This window comes from Otolemur garnettii, unplaced genomic scaffold (assembly GCF_000181295.1).
Source record: "Otolemur garnettii isolate 467f Iridium unplaced genomic scaffold, OtoGar3 scaffold00088, whole genome shotgun sequence".
In the NCBI taxonomy this organism is placed as follows: domain Eukaryota; kingdom Metazoa; phylum Chordata; class Mammalia; order Primates; family Galagidae; genus Otolemur; species Otolemur garnettii.
Window position 1 is genome coordinate 1,512,306 of NW_003852483.1, and position 16,484 is coordinate 1,528,789.

Here is a 16,484-nt window from a genome sequence, read left to right on the forward strand (position 1 = left end):
AAAGTTGTCAACACACAGGGTGGTCAACATAAGGACTAGGCCTACTGTACTGATATGTACAGGTGGTGCATGTTCAGTCTATGAAAATTAGGTCAACTTAAGGAGCTGGTCAGTTAGGGAGGTGGTCAGCTATGGAAGTTCTACTGTCGTGACAGAGTTCACCAGAGAAGTTAAACTTTCTATTGTCAAAACTGCAAGGAGTTTCAGCCTAGGTCTACTTGCTTGCCGCATAAAGATTCAATTATTGAGACAATGAGGAGTGCCAAAGAAGAAAGGAATTTTTCAGTATGATACACGTCTGCCTTTAATCCATCTCTCCAACTAATGGAGCCCAAGGGCTTTTAAAGGAGGGGCCACATATCTTGGCACTATGGTGGTATAATTGAGAAGGGGGTGGTGCATGGGGGGGCAGGCTGTGGGGGTGGTATATCTTCCTATCAGGAAGTCTGCCTAGGGGTCTTCAGAACCTCAGGGCCTTTGTCTTACAAAAAACCACCACTTCTGAGAAACAACTCAAAAGATCAAGTACTTAATAAAGAGAGACTGTTATAAAAAGATATAAAAAGGTCATTGAAATTTGTACACAAAGCCGGTTACATTTCCATATGGCCAAGAACAAGTCAAACAACAAGTGATAGGGTAAGACATTTGCGACATATATGACAAAGTGTTATTATCTGTCATGTGCAAAGAACTTATACAGAGAAGGGAAAAGCAAACGTCCAATTGAAAAAACATTGAAGGATATGAATAGGGAAGAGAAAATGCAAGGGACTTGTATCAGGAGAGTTAAAATTAAAACAACAGGATGCTAAATTTGCTAACAAATTTTAACAATTTAGAAAAACATTGATGGGATCCAGGATGGGAAAGGGAGTAGAGAAATTGAATCTTTCTGATCCTATGGTCCAGAGTGTGATTTGCCCCAACTGTCAGGGTTAGGGGAAGTAATCTGACAGTATCTGTCCACACTATGATGTAGAAGTCCCATTTTTAGCAATCTGTTTTACAAAAATTAAAAACAATACATGGAAATACGCCCAAAGATATTCTTATGCATTCATTATGATAGAAAAAGCACAAAAAAAAAACAGAAAACCATCTGAATGATGGAATTGCCAAAAAAAAACACCCCACATTACATAGGTACCATGAACAAACATGGTGGTATTAAAGGCATGGGTTGGACTCCAGGCCAGAAAGTAGTAGTGTGGCATTACTGGAGAATGTTCCTGAATCCCCTCAACAAATCCAGACAGAGTAACATGGGTAATTACAATAATCAAAAAAACATGGCTGGCATCTGTAACAAAACTAAGTGGTAAGGTGTCCCCCAAACCCCTGAATACAAGCAACTGGGGTCAGAACACCAATAGCAGCAAGGTCTATGTAATCTATGTCCAGAAATTCTCCTCTCTCTCTCAATCACTGCTAGTTTATTTAAAAAAAATTTTTTTGTATTGATATATCATAGTTGTATATATTTGGAAGTACATGTGATGTTTTGATACTTGTATACAATATGTAATGGTCAAATCAGTGTAATGGGGTACCTATCACCTTAAACATGTATCTTTTCTTTGTATGGGGAACATTTCAAATCTTCTAGCTATTTTGAAATATATAATAAGTTATTAGCTATATAGCAGGAACTTATTCCTTCTATCTCACTGTATTTGCACCCAGTAACCAACTTCTCTTTATACACCCATTTTCTTTCCTTCCCAGTATAAAGAATTTTTGTTTCACTCTGTATTAGAGAAATTGGCCTGTACTTTTTCTTTTTAAAAATGACCTTGTTTGGTTTTGGTATTAAGGTGATTCAGGCTTCACAAAATAAATTGCAAGAGGCTTTCTGTTCTTCTGGAGGAGTGTGTGTAAGATCGGCATTAGCTTCTCACTGGTACAGCCATTTGGGTCTAGAGTTTTCTTTAAGGGAAGGTTTTAAAGTATGGTATTAATTTCTTTAACAGTTACAGAATTATCCACGTTTCTTATTTCCCCTGGAGTCAGCTTTGGTAGGTTGAATTTATTTAGGAATTTGCTTTGTTTTTCTCTTAAAATTAAAAAATATTGTTTCGTATTATAATTATCATCTTATCATTACATTACCCTCTCTAGGACCTGTGGTGACATAGCCCCTCCCTTTCCATTTCTGATTCTTACAATTTGTGTCTTTTCCTTTTTTAAATTGGTAAGTCTTATCAGGAGTTTGGAGCATTGGTTACTTCAAAGAATGAACTTTCAGCTTTAGCAAGTCTTTAAGTCTTTGTATTAGCTATCTGTTTTCCATTATATTGATTTCTGGTCTTTTAATTCCCTCCCTCCGATTTTATCTTTAAAAAAAAATTAATTTGCTGTTCTTATTCTAAGTTCTTGAGATGGGTACTTAGGCCATTGATGTTTGGATCTCTATGTTCTCTAATGTATTTGTCTACATTTCGAAATTTCCTTCTGTGCCCCTCCTTAGCTACATCTCCCAAGTATTAGCATTTTATTATCATTAAGTTTAAAATAGTTTCTCATTTCCTTTGCGATGTCTTCACTGATCCTAGAGTTATTTAGAAGTTTATTCCTTACCTTCCAAACATAGGGGAATTTTCTGGTTATTATTTCCTTATTATTTTCCAGAGTAATTGATCAGTGATCACACAGCTCCATGGAACAAGGAGGAGCCAGCCCTTATCTGTCAAGCAAGACCAAGATATCCCTGGTGGCCCTTGGAGGTGACATGGTGGCAGCTATGGCTGCACCAGTGGGGTGGCAGGTAGGAATCTCCATGAACAAGGGGCTCAGGTCCTCAGTGTTGGGAGTGGCTGAGTGAATCTGATGAGGCCCATACATTGTGTTTAATAAATTACCTTTCATCCGTTTGAGGAAATCATCACCTAGTATTTCTCAATAACGCATCTGCTCCAGTCTCTGTCTGTTACCCCTGGGTGGCAGATTGGATTCTCTTGGCTTTTACGCTTTATTTTATGTTTCTCATCTGTTTATCTCTTTGTGCTTTATCTAGACTCTTTTCTTCTAATCTGTATTCACATATTTTCTCTTTAGCTGCATCTAATCTGCCATTTAGCCCATTAATTAAGCTTTAATAGTAATCATTTTGTTTTTCAGATTAGAATGCTCATTGTTTTTCTTTGAAAGTTTCCAGTTTTCTGTCAAAATTTTCAACCTTATCTATAATCTGCTTAAACATATCAAGATAGTTAATTTAAAGTTTATGACTCAAACCGGGTTTTAGATGCTGTTGAGAAATTATTGGCAATTATTGTTAATTTTGTTAGGTGTGATAATGGTATAATGGTAGGTATAATTAAAATTATATAATCAAGTCCTTAGAGGTAAAATAACACTGTGTCTGGGATTTGTTTTAATAAACCCCAGAACTATTTTGGTTTCTTAAACTGAATCCTGATTGCTACTTGTCTCCAGGCTGTATACCAGTTATTAGCATTTAAACAAACACAGTTCTTCGTATCTATCAAGTGTTTGTAATATGTACTATAAATTTATATGCTATAAATATAAATCAGAGATGAAGGTTGTGTGAAGATATCACTATTTTTTAATTTGCTGAGGACATTATGACTTTTTAAGTAAATAAATGAAAAGATAAAGACTAGCTTTATCTCACAATTGTAATAAGTTAAACGGAAAATCTTGCAAGTGGTTTAATTAGGAAATCATTAGGCCCTGGCTTTTTCTCATTCTGAAGCTCTGGCCCACTACTAGCTTGGTCCTGCCTTGGTCAGAATTTCTGACTTCATAGGTACAGAAAGATTGAAGAGAGATCTTCGTGACTTTTTGGTGTGAGTTCCTTCCTACCCCTAAGGCCTGTTGCCCAAGAGTGGAGGTGGATAAATAGGAAAGGTGTTCTGTTACTCAACTCAGCTTCCTTACTAGGTCATCTCTGATGGTAGGAAGGCTTGGTTTGCTAATTAGGGGATCTAGGTCTACAAGAAACATCGGCTCCGACATGAAAAGAGCTGAGGGTGACAAGCTGGAAGTCAATTATGCCCAGATGATGTCAGGGCTTCCATGCCAGGTCCTGTCAGTCCTACACTTGATTGAGATGACCTAACTTGGTTTTCTGCCTTGCCCGGGGGCAGGCCAGGGCTGGGCTGCATGCCAGAAGCCGGACTCACTCGCTGGTGCTTTGTCAGTGTGCTTTGTCAGGTGAACCCCTCCCTCAAGCCAAGCTTAGGTTCCCAATCTCAGTTCCCTCCCGGAATGCTCCATGCCTCTCAATTCACTAGGAATTGGACAGAGAGCTCTCTGAAGATTTGGGACCAAGTCATTTGATTATTTTACAGAATTACGTGAGTTACAGCTCAGGAACGTAGGTTTCTTTGAGTTTCTCCTGTTTCTCCTTCATTCTTCTCTCTCATGTGGGAGCTCTCACCTTCCTTCACAGCATATAGAGGGAAAATGAGCAAATTCCTCTAAGGTCATCACTAGTGCAGGAAGAAAGACTTGTTCTTGGAAATAGAGATAGCAGGTTGACCCCCAGCTCTTTTCGCATAAAATTTGTATTCAATACGTGTATGATATTGGGAACGTATGCTTTGGAAAACGTAATAGAAGTTCATGATATGTTAAGCTGGAGGGGAAATCTACCTTTACCATATCCTGGAGGACAGATTTCCACAGACTTGGGCCACTGACCACTTGTGGTTTTCCATAAAGAGGAAAAAAGGGGGAGTCAGACTCTCAAACGCCGTTTGTGGTGGTAGGTGATTTATGCACAACAGTGGCAAAATGGTGGTGGTCCCCATAAGATTTATTTAACATAACATATTATTACAGCTATATAGTGAAAATTTTTCCCCAAGAAACAGAAAAAGTCGAGACCCTGGGAACCTTATAAGTAAATGCCTGTGGCTCAGGCGGCTAAGGCACCAGCCACATACACCCAAGGTGGCGGGTTCGAATCCCCAGCCCCGGCCCGCCAAACAACAATGATGGCTGCAACCAAAAAATGGCCAGGCGTTGTGGCAGGCGCCTGTAGTCCCAGCTACTTGGGAGGCTGAGGCAGGAGACTCGCTTGAGCCCAGGAGTTGGAGGTTGCTGTGAGCGTGATGCCATGGCACTCTACCCAGGGGGATAGCTTGAGGCTCCGTCTCAAAAAAAAAAAAAAAAGTAAATGGAGGAAGCTGAGGATGAATAGTAGAAAAAGCTGCATCATACAGAAACCTCTCTGGCCACGGGGCTGTTCATTAACTCTCATGCTTTCTGGGGGGGCTTTCTGGCTGTTTTAAATGTTGCTTTGTTATAAGACACTTTCAAACAAAAGGCCAGAGGACAGTGGGAACAGAATAAAAATTGAACATGTTGACTTTGTTCAGTGCCCGTAGGTAAAATGTCAAATCTTGTCCCCGCTCCTAAAGATTCAATTAGCCAGCTCATTTCCTGGAGTGGCTGTGACAATCCCTACAGCTTCCAGGGAGCAGATTGCACAAGCCCACGGCTGTAAAGAGAAACAGAATTATTTTGAGGATGATGTTTTTGTTTAGTTCAAAGGACCTGCAAATACCATTGTTTGGTTTCTCTGTCATCCTCTGGCACTGATGATGATCGTGCTTTGTGGAAAATGAAGAATTGTTCTGAGGGTTCATGCCGACACTCACTGACAGGCGCAGGCCCAGGCCGGCTGGCACCTGTCCAGCCTGTGCTCTGCCACCCAGGGAAGGCAACGGGGAACTCGATTCACCCTCCATAGCCCTTGCTGTCAGGGTAGGCAGCCTCGGCCACACTGATTCCTCCTGCACTGTGGGTAGGTGCCAGCTCCACGGCGGTGGCTAGAGAACCTAAATTTTCTATGACATTCCAGGCAGGGAACTTGGGTTGCCAAAGAGAGGTTGGGTGCCACACAGTAGCACAGGCTGAGGTGATCAGTATTGTTAGACACGGTTTACAGAAGTTGTGGGAAGGGAGACAATTGGCTCAGCTGCCCCCGGCCGGTGGGTCCATCCTGTGAGGAAAGCTATTCACACTGCCAGCAAGCAACCCCACAGCTGAACAGGTTCCTTCTTGTTTTATTGTGTTTGCTTTTGTTCTGTGTGTGTGCACACGCGTGCGCGCGCGCGCGCGCGCACACACACACACACACACACACACACACACATCTCTTCCCCTGGGCTTCAGAGCCCAGAGCAAGAGTTACTGATGAGACAAACCGGCTTTTCTTCATACTCTTTCCAAAAGATATGAGGACAGAGGAGATTATTTTTGAAATACACCAGAATTAAATCGCCAAATGAAAATTCAGTTCCACACAACATCCCCATGTGAGACAGTACACGCGATGCCAGTCTTTAAGGAGTTCCCCATGCTCTTTTCTTTCTAGATAAATGTTGAAATGTTTATCACCGACTCTGGGAGAGTTGGATTCCTGTGATCATCCAGGAATGTTTGACTTTTCTCTTACTCTAGTCAAATACGTCCCTATATACAGTTTTGCTTTGTTTCTGTCTTTTTTAGTTCACACATGTCGTTTATCTTCTTTCTGGCCATTGCTTAACCCAAAGCCTTTGCTTGGGGGCTGGGCCAGATTGTGTTTTGCAATGACGGCCACACCAAGGTAATTTCTGTCCCCCAAACTCTTCCTACAATGCAGTGCTGACCTCCTCCACAGAGAGGTGAGGCAGTCTCCTTTGAGAGAAGAAAGGCAATATTCAACTGAAAATTTTCATCTCTATGTTTGACATTTTGGTGTAAACATGCACACACACCGATTTTGAAAGCCCCAGCCACAAACGCAGCCTGAGGATACAGGCATTATTTTGGTGACTCAAGTGCCACAGTTTTGTCATCAGGAATGCGATTTTCTAAAATGGTGAACTATTCTTGGTAAAGTCCGGAGCAAAACAGAGAACAGTCTTCTCCTAATTTATACAATAGCTTTATTCTGGGAAATTTCTATGTATTTTAAACTCATGTAAACATATCCCTTGTATTTACATGTAAAGGGTAACATTATTGGCTCAGATAATTATAAGCAGCTTGCTCTTTCTATGCAAAAATCCAAGTGGACATTCAAAAATCATGAGAAATGGAGGGCAATTTGTCATTTTGTGGGATGTCTGGCCTCCCAAGTTTCTTTCTATCAAATGCCAGAAGCACCCGTCAATTGCTGCAACAATAAAACAGACCCAGAGTCTCATTCTGTAACGGCTGAATCACAAGGTTAGTTAAATTCCCAACCTGGCGTATTCTCTGTTGTTAATTCTGAGCACCCATTGGGAAAAAGTAGGATTCTGAGCATTGGAATAGGGACATATGAACAGATGCAATGAAGCTGGGGACTGCGAACCCCTCAGTCCCACCACGTCCTCATTGGTGGTTGTATAGGGAAGAGTTAACATAGCAAGTCCTGGGACTGCTTTCCTTAGAAAGGGGGAGCCTTGACTGACTTCAGGGAACTTGGGTTTGGGGAAGGTTCTCCAGATTCTCTACGTGATAGAGGTGGCTCACACTGCTTACCCTCTTTGTGCAAACCAATTGTTTATGCTGAGAGCCATTTTCCTTCTGGGACTCTGTAATTTTGGCAAGTGATAGGCAGAAGAGGGTGGTTATCTGATCAGCCCACAGGGAAACCCAGTCAGCCTCTGCCTCACTGTAGATGACGCTCACACACATTGTCGCCACCTGATGCTGGAGAAATTAGGTACGTCCTGTGTGACCCCACTGGGAAAGGACTTGGGAAGCTTGTCCCTAGTTTTCTCCAGACTTTCTCACACGTGTCTGTTTCCTTTCCTGATGTTTCTCTCTGTCCTTTCGAGGCAGTAAATCATAGCAGTGAGTATAACCACATGCTGCATCCTGGAGTCCTCCTAGCTAATCATCGAAGTGGGGTTGGTTTTACTGACCCCTGATACCACAGTAGAAGCAGCCCGTCAGCCCCACTTGAGATGAGCGTGCTCGGTGGGCTCTGCTGCTGCACCTCCGAACCCAGAGAACTGCAACTGGACTCAAATCCTGGCAGGCCCTAAAAGGCCGAGTACAAGCTGTCACCCACCAAGAGCCTGGCTGGATGCCCAAAGTACTGTGTGATATTTCTAGTTTATTCTGACAGAAACTCCAGGAATACATGTGAGATGGAACTTAAGGGTGTGGCATGAAGGTGGAAGGAATATAACATTGGGTCAGTCTGAATCTATGGATACAGGCTCACTAAGAAGACAGTCCAGGTTGAGCACTTGAACTTGAGTTAGAAAGGACTAATTAAGGCACAGATGCTGAAGACTCTGCCAGGAAGTCTCAGAAGAAAGTGAACAGCATTAGAAAGAGCCTTATCACCTTGGAGAAAGCCTGGTCACTAAACAGATTGCTAGTAGAAATCTGAACTTCATGGATACCACCGGCAAGGGCAAAGAAGGGAGTGAGGAACAATCATTAGAAACTTGATGAAAGGAGGCTCGTGTTATTATTAGATGTTACTAGTACAGAAAGCGTCCAGATTGTGTTCTGCAGTTAAGTAGAAAGCAGAACTCGTAAGCCATAAGCCTGGAGTCAGAGGTAAGGAAATTTCCAGGCTGAGTGTGGAGGATGCTCGGTTTCTTCTTACTGCTTCTAGTGCAATGAGCTAGAAAAGAGATAAATTGAAGGAACATTTGTTGAAGGGGCAGGGACCTGATGATTTTGAAAGTTCTCAGCCTCTCCAGATGGCAAGAAATTCTGAAAGTCAGAGTTGGAAGCTAAAAGCGCGGGATGCCGTGTGTGACTGCGCGCTCTGGGCTGAGGCCCGGGGAGCTCGGCCGGCTGGAGCTTCCAGCCGCACACACAGTGACCCTACCCAGAGATCCGGGGTCTTCTCACAGATCTCACTCAACTCGGAGGGCCTCTGAGAAGCTTGACGCTGCTGTCCTTCAGCACCCTCAGCAGAAGCCAAAGACAAAGAAGGGCTAATTGGAGAAAGATTTTGTGTGTGCAGCTTTTTGTCTAATGGAGTGAAACCCAGTGGAAAAACGCTCAAGGCCCACAAGCTTCTTGAAGAAATTACATTCGCAGAAATACTGCCTTCTTGGGCTAAACGCAATATAGATGGTACAAAATGGCATAAAATCCTTCAGCCGTGAACACATTTCACCTTTTGTGAACAGGGAACGTGGCTCAGAGAGCTGAGCCGGGAGTTACAGAGGGCAGGAGAGCCCACAGTGCTGAGCGACGCAGATTACCAGGCCTGAGAGCTGCTGCATTGTGCCAAAGGATATGGAGAATATGGACAGACGACTCCTTTTTCCCCCCTCCCTTTTTTTAAATTTCAAATTAATGTAAGGGAGGGCTGCTGCATTTTGCCAAAGGATTTGGACAGATGATTATTTTTTTTCCTCTCATATTTTTTATTTCAAATTAATGTAAGGGCACAAAGTTTTAGGGAACATTGTTTTCATTTTTCAAGCAAAGTTCAAGTTGTAGTTGAGCCCTTCACCCGGGTGGCGTGCTGGATACCCTACGTGGTGCACATTCGGTGAGATCCTGCCTGTCGCCCTCCCCCCTGCCCTCTTCCTCCTCTCCTTCCCCCTTGCTGGGCTATATTTGTGTTTTATTATTCATCTGGGCGTTTGGTTGTTTATTGTCTCCGGTTTCCCTGCTTTGGGACTGGACGTCTGTAGCTGCTATCCTCTCTCCTGGGCACATTGTGGATATTGAGAAAAGACCTCCCTTGTCTCTGTAGTTTCGCATCCACAGGAGGAGAGAAAGTGGGCCTGGGGCTGTGTGTAAGGCAGCAGCTGAGGAGCTTCATCTGTTTCTGATTTAGATGAGTAGGTGATGGTTTTAGATTTTGGTGAGATTTGGACTTCGACTGGTGTGATAATGGGATGAGGTCATTGGAAATCTTTGGGGGGGGGTGCTAAATGTATTTTTCAGATGAGAGGCACATGAATCAGGGGTCCAGTGTTTGTGCTGGGGTGCATAGACTTGTACGGTGGCCCTCACGACCTCTGCCTCAGTGCTGCTTCCACAGTTAGCTTAAGTGATATTACGGAAAAGGAGTTAAGATTGTGTGATTAGGATTGCTGAGCAGTTGGTGTTAAGATAGAGACATGATCTGGGTGTGCCTAACGTAGTCAAATGACCCATTTAAAAGCAAAGTTTTATCTGACTGGTACGTAGCGGAAGAGGAAGTCAGAGGGATTCCAAGTATGAAAAGTATTCAATGTACCATTACTGGGTTTGAAGATGGAGAGAGACATGAAGCAAGGAATGTCAAGGGCTTATAGGAGCTGAGAGGGGCCCTAACTGGCAGCCAGGAAATAAGGACATACGAAAGGAACTGAATTCTGCCCTCAAGTCTAGCAAGCTTGGAAGCAGACTCTTCCTCTGAGCCCCGCTCAGCCTTATGAGACCCTAAGTAGAAATCCCAGCTGAGCCCACCTGGACTTCTGACCTACAGAACTGTGAGATAATAAAGGATGCATTATTTGGTGCCATTAAGTTTATGGTAATTTACTACAGAGCAATAGAAAAGCTATATAGGCCACAAGTCCAATGAACATTTCTGTCTACCATAAAACCGTATTTGTGGGACACTTCATAGATTTAAGGCACCATGAGAAGGATATCAGGAGATGGCAATTGCAAAAATAATAATTACCAATGAGTCTATGTGAATTATTTCATTTAATATCACCAATCTGTGAAGGAGATGGTGCTTTTATTGTTACTGGAAAGATTAGAAAAATGAGGGTTAGGGAGGGTATATAAGTTGTCTAAAGTTGATTCGTAAAACAAGACAGGTATTAAGCACAATCACCACCATTTCTGTATTTTCTGGGATTTAATTTTCTGATTTAAAATAGTCAGCTTCTGGGTGGTGCCTGTGGCTCAAAGGAGTAGGGTGCCGGCCCCATATGCTGGAGGTGGCAGGTTCAAACCCAGCCGCGGCCAAAAACTACAAAAAAAAAAAAAAATACTCAGCTTCCTTTTGTCCTAACTGAATTTATAATTGTCAAGCCATATGCCTGGGTCTTTGGTTTATAAAGCAGGGTCATCCTAATTATAAAATAAGGAGATATGTGTCACAGGAGTCCTGATCCTCAAGGCAGCACCTGTGCCCAGCCCATGGCTCAGACACTGAGTGTTTCTTTAATAAGCATCACAGGCCTGCTGTCTGTCCGCGGCTCTTAGAAGACATGGAGCCCCCAGGTTATCAGGCAGTGGTCTTCACAGAAGGCTGGGAGTGGGCAAAGTCTGGACCACACACTGGAACCTGTTTCAGTTATCTCTCGGTGGGTAACAAGCAACCTCAACACTTAAGTGGCTTCAAACTCATGAGTTAGTGGACCTGGAACTTAGCAAGGGCTTATCTGGGATGGTTCCTCTCTGCTCCACCTGGAGGGCCCGCAGATCCCCTTCCCAGCCAGCTCCTTTGCCCCCACATCTGGAGGCTGCTCCTTACTATTCCTCAGGGCCTCTCCGTGGAGCCCCAAACTGCCCACAGGATGGCAGTCTCAGGACAGTCTTATTTCTTTCATGGTGCTTGGCATCCAAGAAGCAGGAGATGAAGGCTGCCAGACCCACTCTAAGAACCACACCCGTGTGTGGAAGAGCATTCATTCTGCTACCTTCCACTGGGGTGAGTGATCAGAGGGTCCGGGCGTCACTGAGCACAAGTGCTGTGGACTGGGAACATATTGTTGGGGCCTTCTTTGGAAAATAAAGTCTCTGGAGAAAAATTCTTTCTTCAGCAGCAAGGCTATGCCGGGGTTCTGAGAATGCGGAAATATCTGGAATCACCTGGAGAGCAGCAGCTCAGATACATGGTGATGATGGTGAAGCAGCCCCCTGCCAGCTTCCATGTTACGGGAACACACAGAGGGCCAGGTCGCCATGGAAAGTGTGGACCGTTACCCACTGGGGGGTTGTGTGTCTTTAACTGCACAGCTTGACAAGTCATCCCTGCCAGCCACCCTGGAATCTGATCTTCCATGAGTTCTGGGAAGTTGCTGGAGATAGTCCCAAGCAACTTCAGTGCTGGGTTTCTGCAGGTAGAACTGAGAATCTAAGTAAGGACAATGGACCTCTCCCTTAATTTTATGTATTTTTCTTTCACTGTCATGCTGCCATTATTCAATGTCACTTACAGCAGGTCCACACACCTGCCAGGGAGAAGCGTCTGTGGAATTCCACCACCTTAATCACGGTGGCTGCTATGTGCTCCCTGTCTGTTGTCTTCTTACTTTTGCGTGTAAGGACTACTAACTGGATAAAATGCCTCGTTCAACCAGACAGCAACGCACTCCTGAGAGCTGACAAAACACCCTGTTCAGCTAAATAGGTGCTCACTCCTGAGAGCTGATAAAATGCCTTGTTCAACGAAATAGGTGCTCACTCCTGAGACTGACATAGGCATTAGAGATGAACAGATATGAGATACCGTGTTTCATTTGGCTTTAACGCAATCCCCATACTCTACATTTATTTCCTGTCACAGTTGGTGGACTAATATTGTTTTCAACCAGGACCTTCAGGGGAAGCTTCCATGTTAAATGTCATTATTGTCTATTTTAACCATCAACATGTAGGACATTATCATAATATAATAATATGTTAGTAACGTTATGTTACACGTTATTTTAAAAATCTCCTTAGGAAGATTATTTTAAAATGTGAATTAAGGTCCTTCTCCGCCCGCATCCCTGCCTTTCCCTGTGCTTTGCCACCCTGCGGGAGGTTCAGGGCACTTGAGTCACCCCGTCGTCTAGTCCTGTATTGCCTTCCCCTGACCTCACAAGTCTCCACGGAACAGGTTCCCAAAGGCACCGTGAGTGGCTTCCCTGGATTTGATGAGCGGACCGATGCAGAAACTCTTCAGAAGGCCATGAAAGGCCTGGGCATCCCGACTGTTGACAGTTCGGAGTCACGCTCAGCGCCAGACCATCTCGGTGGCTTTTAAAACTCTTTGGCAGGGAGCTTTTGGATGACCTGAAATCAGAATTAACCGGACAATCTGAAAAATTAATTGTGGCTCTGATGAAACCCCTCTCAGCTTTACGCGCCTATGAACTGAAGCACGCCCTTAAGGGAGCTGGGACCAATGACAAAGTCCTGGCAGAAATTACTGCTTCAAGGACACCTGAAGAGCTAAGAGGCATAAAACCAGTCTGTGAAGAAGAATATGGCCCGAGCCTGGAGGATGACGTGGCTGGCGACTCTTCAGGTTTCTACCAGAGGATGTTGGTGGTTCTCCTTCAGGCTAACAGAGACCCTGATGCCAGAGTTGATGAAACTCAAGTTGAACAAGATGCTCAGGCTCTGTTTCGGGCTGGAGAACCTAAATGGGGGACAGATGAAGAAAAGCTTATCACCATCCTGGGAACACGTAGTGTGTCTCATCTGAGAAGGGTGTTTGACAAATACATGACTAGATCAGGATTTCACATTGAGAAAACTATTGACCGGGAGACTTCTGGCAATTTGGAGCAACTACTTCTTGCTGTTGTGAAATCTATTCGAAGTATTCCTGCCTACCTTGCTGAGACCTTCTACTATGCTCTGGAGGGAGCTGGGACAGATGATCACACACTCATCAGAGTCGTGATGTCCAGGAGTGAGACTGATCTGTTTAACATTAGAAAGGAGTTTTGGAAGAGTTTTGCCACCTCTCTTTATTCCATGATTGAGAGTGATACACCTGAGGACTATACGAAAGCCCTCCAGCTGCTCTGTGGTGCAGAAGGTGACTGAGGTGCCCCCAGGGCACTGCTCCCTGCTCAGCGCCTGCACAGCCCTACTGCCTCCCTCCAGCATGTCCAGCTGCACTTCCTCTACACCAGTGCTCAGCACATTGCCTCACTCACACTGTGTGCTGATGACGACACACCTGCTGTAGGGGACATAGCGCTGCTTCCTTCTGAGCTGTGGTTAAGATCTTACTATCTCTTTGGCTGCTGTACTTAGTGTACTTAACGTGACTAAGTCCAATGCATGGGTTGTTCATATTTTCCTTTAAGAGATCAGATTGCTTTTAGCCTTTTTAAAAGCTTCCCTTAGATTACATTGATCACCGTTTTACCTGAATCAGAGCCTTAGCTTTGAAATTGTGAACTCCTGAAAGTGTTACTAGTCAAGTTTGTTACTAAACTAAACCTGCAAAATGATGGGGGTTGTATTCAAATGATTGATGAGAAATAAAAATTCCTTCTCCCTGAAAAAAAAATGAATTAAATTGGTAGTTATATGATGCTGTGATTATTTATGCTTCTTACAGTAGCAGGTGTTTCCGTGGCCATGCTTTTGAGCCTCCCGAGTGTATGTATAAACCAGCTCATCTTGTTTTAGGCTCTGTGATCATGCAGTGCCTCATGGCCAAAGGAGGGGGTGGGATTGGACTGAGAGAAAATGCACTGTTGAAACGGGAAGATAGGACCTCTCGGGAAAGCCCAGGCCTCAGTACTGCTGCACAACAAACTCCAGGATCTGGTGACTTAAAACACCAACCATCATTTATGTTGAATGCACCATCATCATCCAGAATTATGTGGTTTGTTTAGTCTTTTTCACAGCCAATGACAGATGCCCTGACGTGTTCGGTAAACACAGGGCTGCCGGCTAAAGGCGTTATGGGAGGCTATGCCAGGAGTGACCCTTGGCCTTGGATTTCCACACCCATATTTGGCTTAAAATCAGTCACTCTGTTTTCCTCATACTTACACCTATATTTTTAAGGCGGCGGCTTCTGCTTTCAGATCTGACAAAATGACCTGTCTGTTTTTCTGTGGGCTCTTGGATGGACTGAGTGGAGATCCCCACCCCCACCCTAAACAGTACTATGATGACTATGCTGGAATCTGTGTGAGGCCAATGGACTGCTGGAGAAGCCTAGAGGCATGAGTGTGCATGTGTGTGTGTGTGTGTGTGTGTGTGTGGAGGGCGTGTGCGCTGTTAACTGAACAACAAGCTCCATAACTCTGGACAGGAGAGCTTTATTTCTCATAAAAGATTTCAGCCTATGGGGGGCAGAGCCCTGGCCAGAAGCCAGGAACATGTGCATTGAGGAACAAACAGTGGGGACAGGACTTTATGCTGAGCAGATGGACAAATATATGTATTTAATGAGCTATGCCCCTTTGTGGGGTCCATGTTCAGAGGATGGCTGCTCTCTGGTGTTAAAAGGTGAAGCAAGGACAGAGACACCCTCTCTGGGCATCTTCAGCAGACTGGTGGAAACCACTCCATGATAGGTGGGCTCTTATCAGGAAAGAATGCTGGTTAGTTGTAGTGCGGAAACCTCGAGATTGTATCTATTTAGCCCTTAAAGAAATAAGCGTATGGCTTCTAACCCCTGCTGCTGTGAACTCTCCTCCCAGCAAAGAGTTCACATGGGAGGGGGTACAATGAGGCGTGTCTGGCCTCCTGTCCTGTCAGGGCTGAGAGTTCAGGTTTAAGGTTACTCTAGGGTCCTCTTGGCCAAGAGGGGAATCTGTTCAGTCAGTGAGGAGCTTAGGATTTTATTTTAGTTTACCATGGGGTGTGTGTATGTGTTTACATGTGTGGTACAGGTATTATGTGGTTTGTGTGTATGTATGTCATGTGTGGTGTATGTATGCGGTATGTGTGTACATGTGTGCTCTGTGTGTGTGGTGTGTGTGTGGTGTGGTGTGCATGTCTGCTACGTATGTGGTGTGGGGGGGGCGGTATGTGTGTGTCTAGAGTATTCCAGACAGGAAATGGCCACCATTTGGTGAGAGTTGATGTGCTCTTGCAGGAATAAGTCAGAGAATAATTGGATAGGGTGGGGAGAAAGTTGACTCTGTTACGAAAAAGAGAGTCTAGGAATCGGAAACCTACAAAAAAAGGTGAATATAGAGAAAAATGTTTTTTTAACTGCATGAATGAAGAAAGAAATACCTAAGGTCTGGCCTGGATTAAGAGGGCACAAAAATAGGAAAGCGAATGTTCAGGACCAAACCCAAATTATAGGTAACAGCGTTTCTTCTCTTCTTAGCTTCTGCTCCTATATTCCCAGTAGGGCTTAATAAAAATGAGTCCCTCTGAGCAAAGCTCAGCAAACACTGAATTGAGGATCCCCATTGTTTTGTGCCCAAAGGCAGTTTGAAATAGAATAGATTGTCCTCTAAGTCGGGTTGTAACTGGAGAAGAAAGGCAGCTGGATTCTGGGCTTGTAAGGGCACGTCCTGACAGCCAGGGCCCTGAAGGGATGAGCTAATTGTTTTCAGCACATTTAGACAGAAACCATGTGTGTGTGAATCCACCATGAAAGAGCCAAGAAGGGAAATCTTTTGTTCCATCTAAGGGTGGGAGACACAAGGTGTTTCCAGTTCCAGAACTGTGGGAACATATCATTCTTTCATAAGGACTGTCCGATGGCCAGACCAGAACAGGCGCCTGCAGAGATCTTCACATACAGAAAGCCCTGCTGGGGACTTATCTTTTATTGCTAAGGAGGAGAGCTCACAGCAGCAGGGGTCAGTGTGGGCCTCTGTAGGCTGAGTAATCCTGGGCTGGCCCAAGTA

The 16,484-nt window shown here is 44.2% G+C and overlaps 1 protein-coding gene across 1 annotated transcript; it reads left to right on the forward strand.

Moving 5' to 3' along the window:
- Nucleotides 1-11,723: 11,723 nt before the first annotated feature.
- Nucleotides 11,724-13,695, forward strand: LOC100941054 (annexin A5-like). The gene is given in 4 exon segments (XM_012808341.1): nucleotides 11,724-11,780; nucleotides 12,758-12,846; nucleotides 12,848-12,907; nucleotides 12,909-13,695. Coding segments are annotated over 4 exon segments (993 nt in total).
- Nucleotides 13,696-16,484: the final 2,789 nt, after the last annotated feature.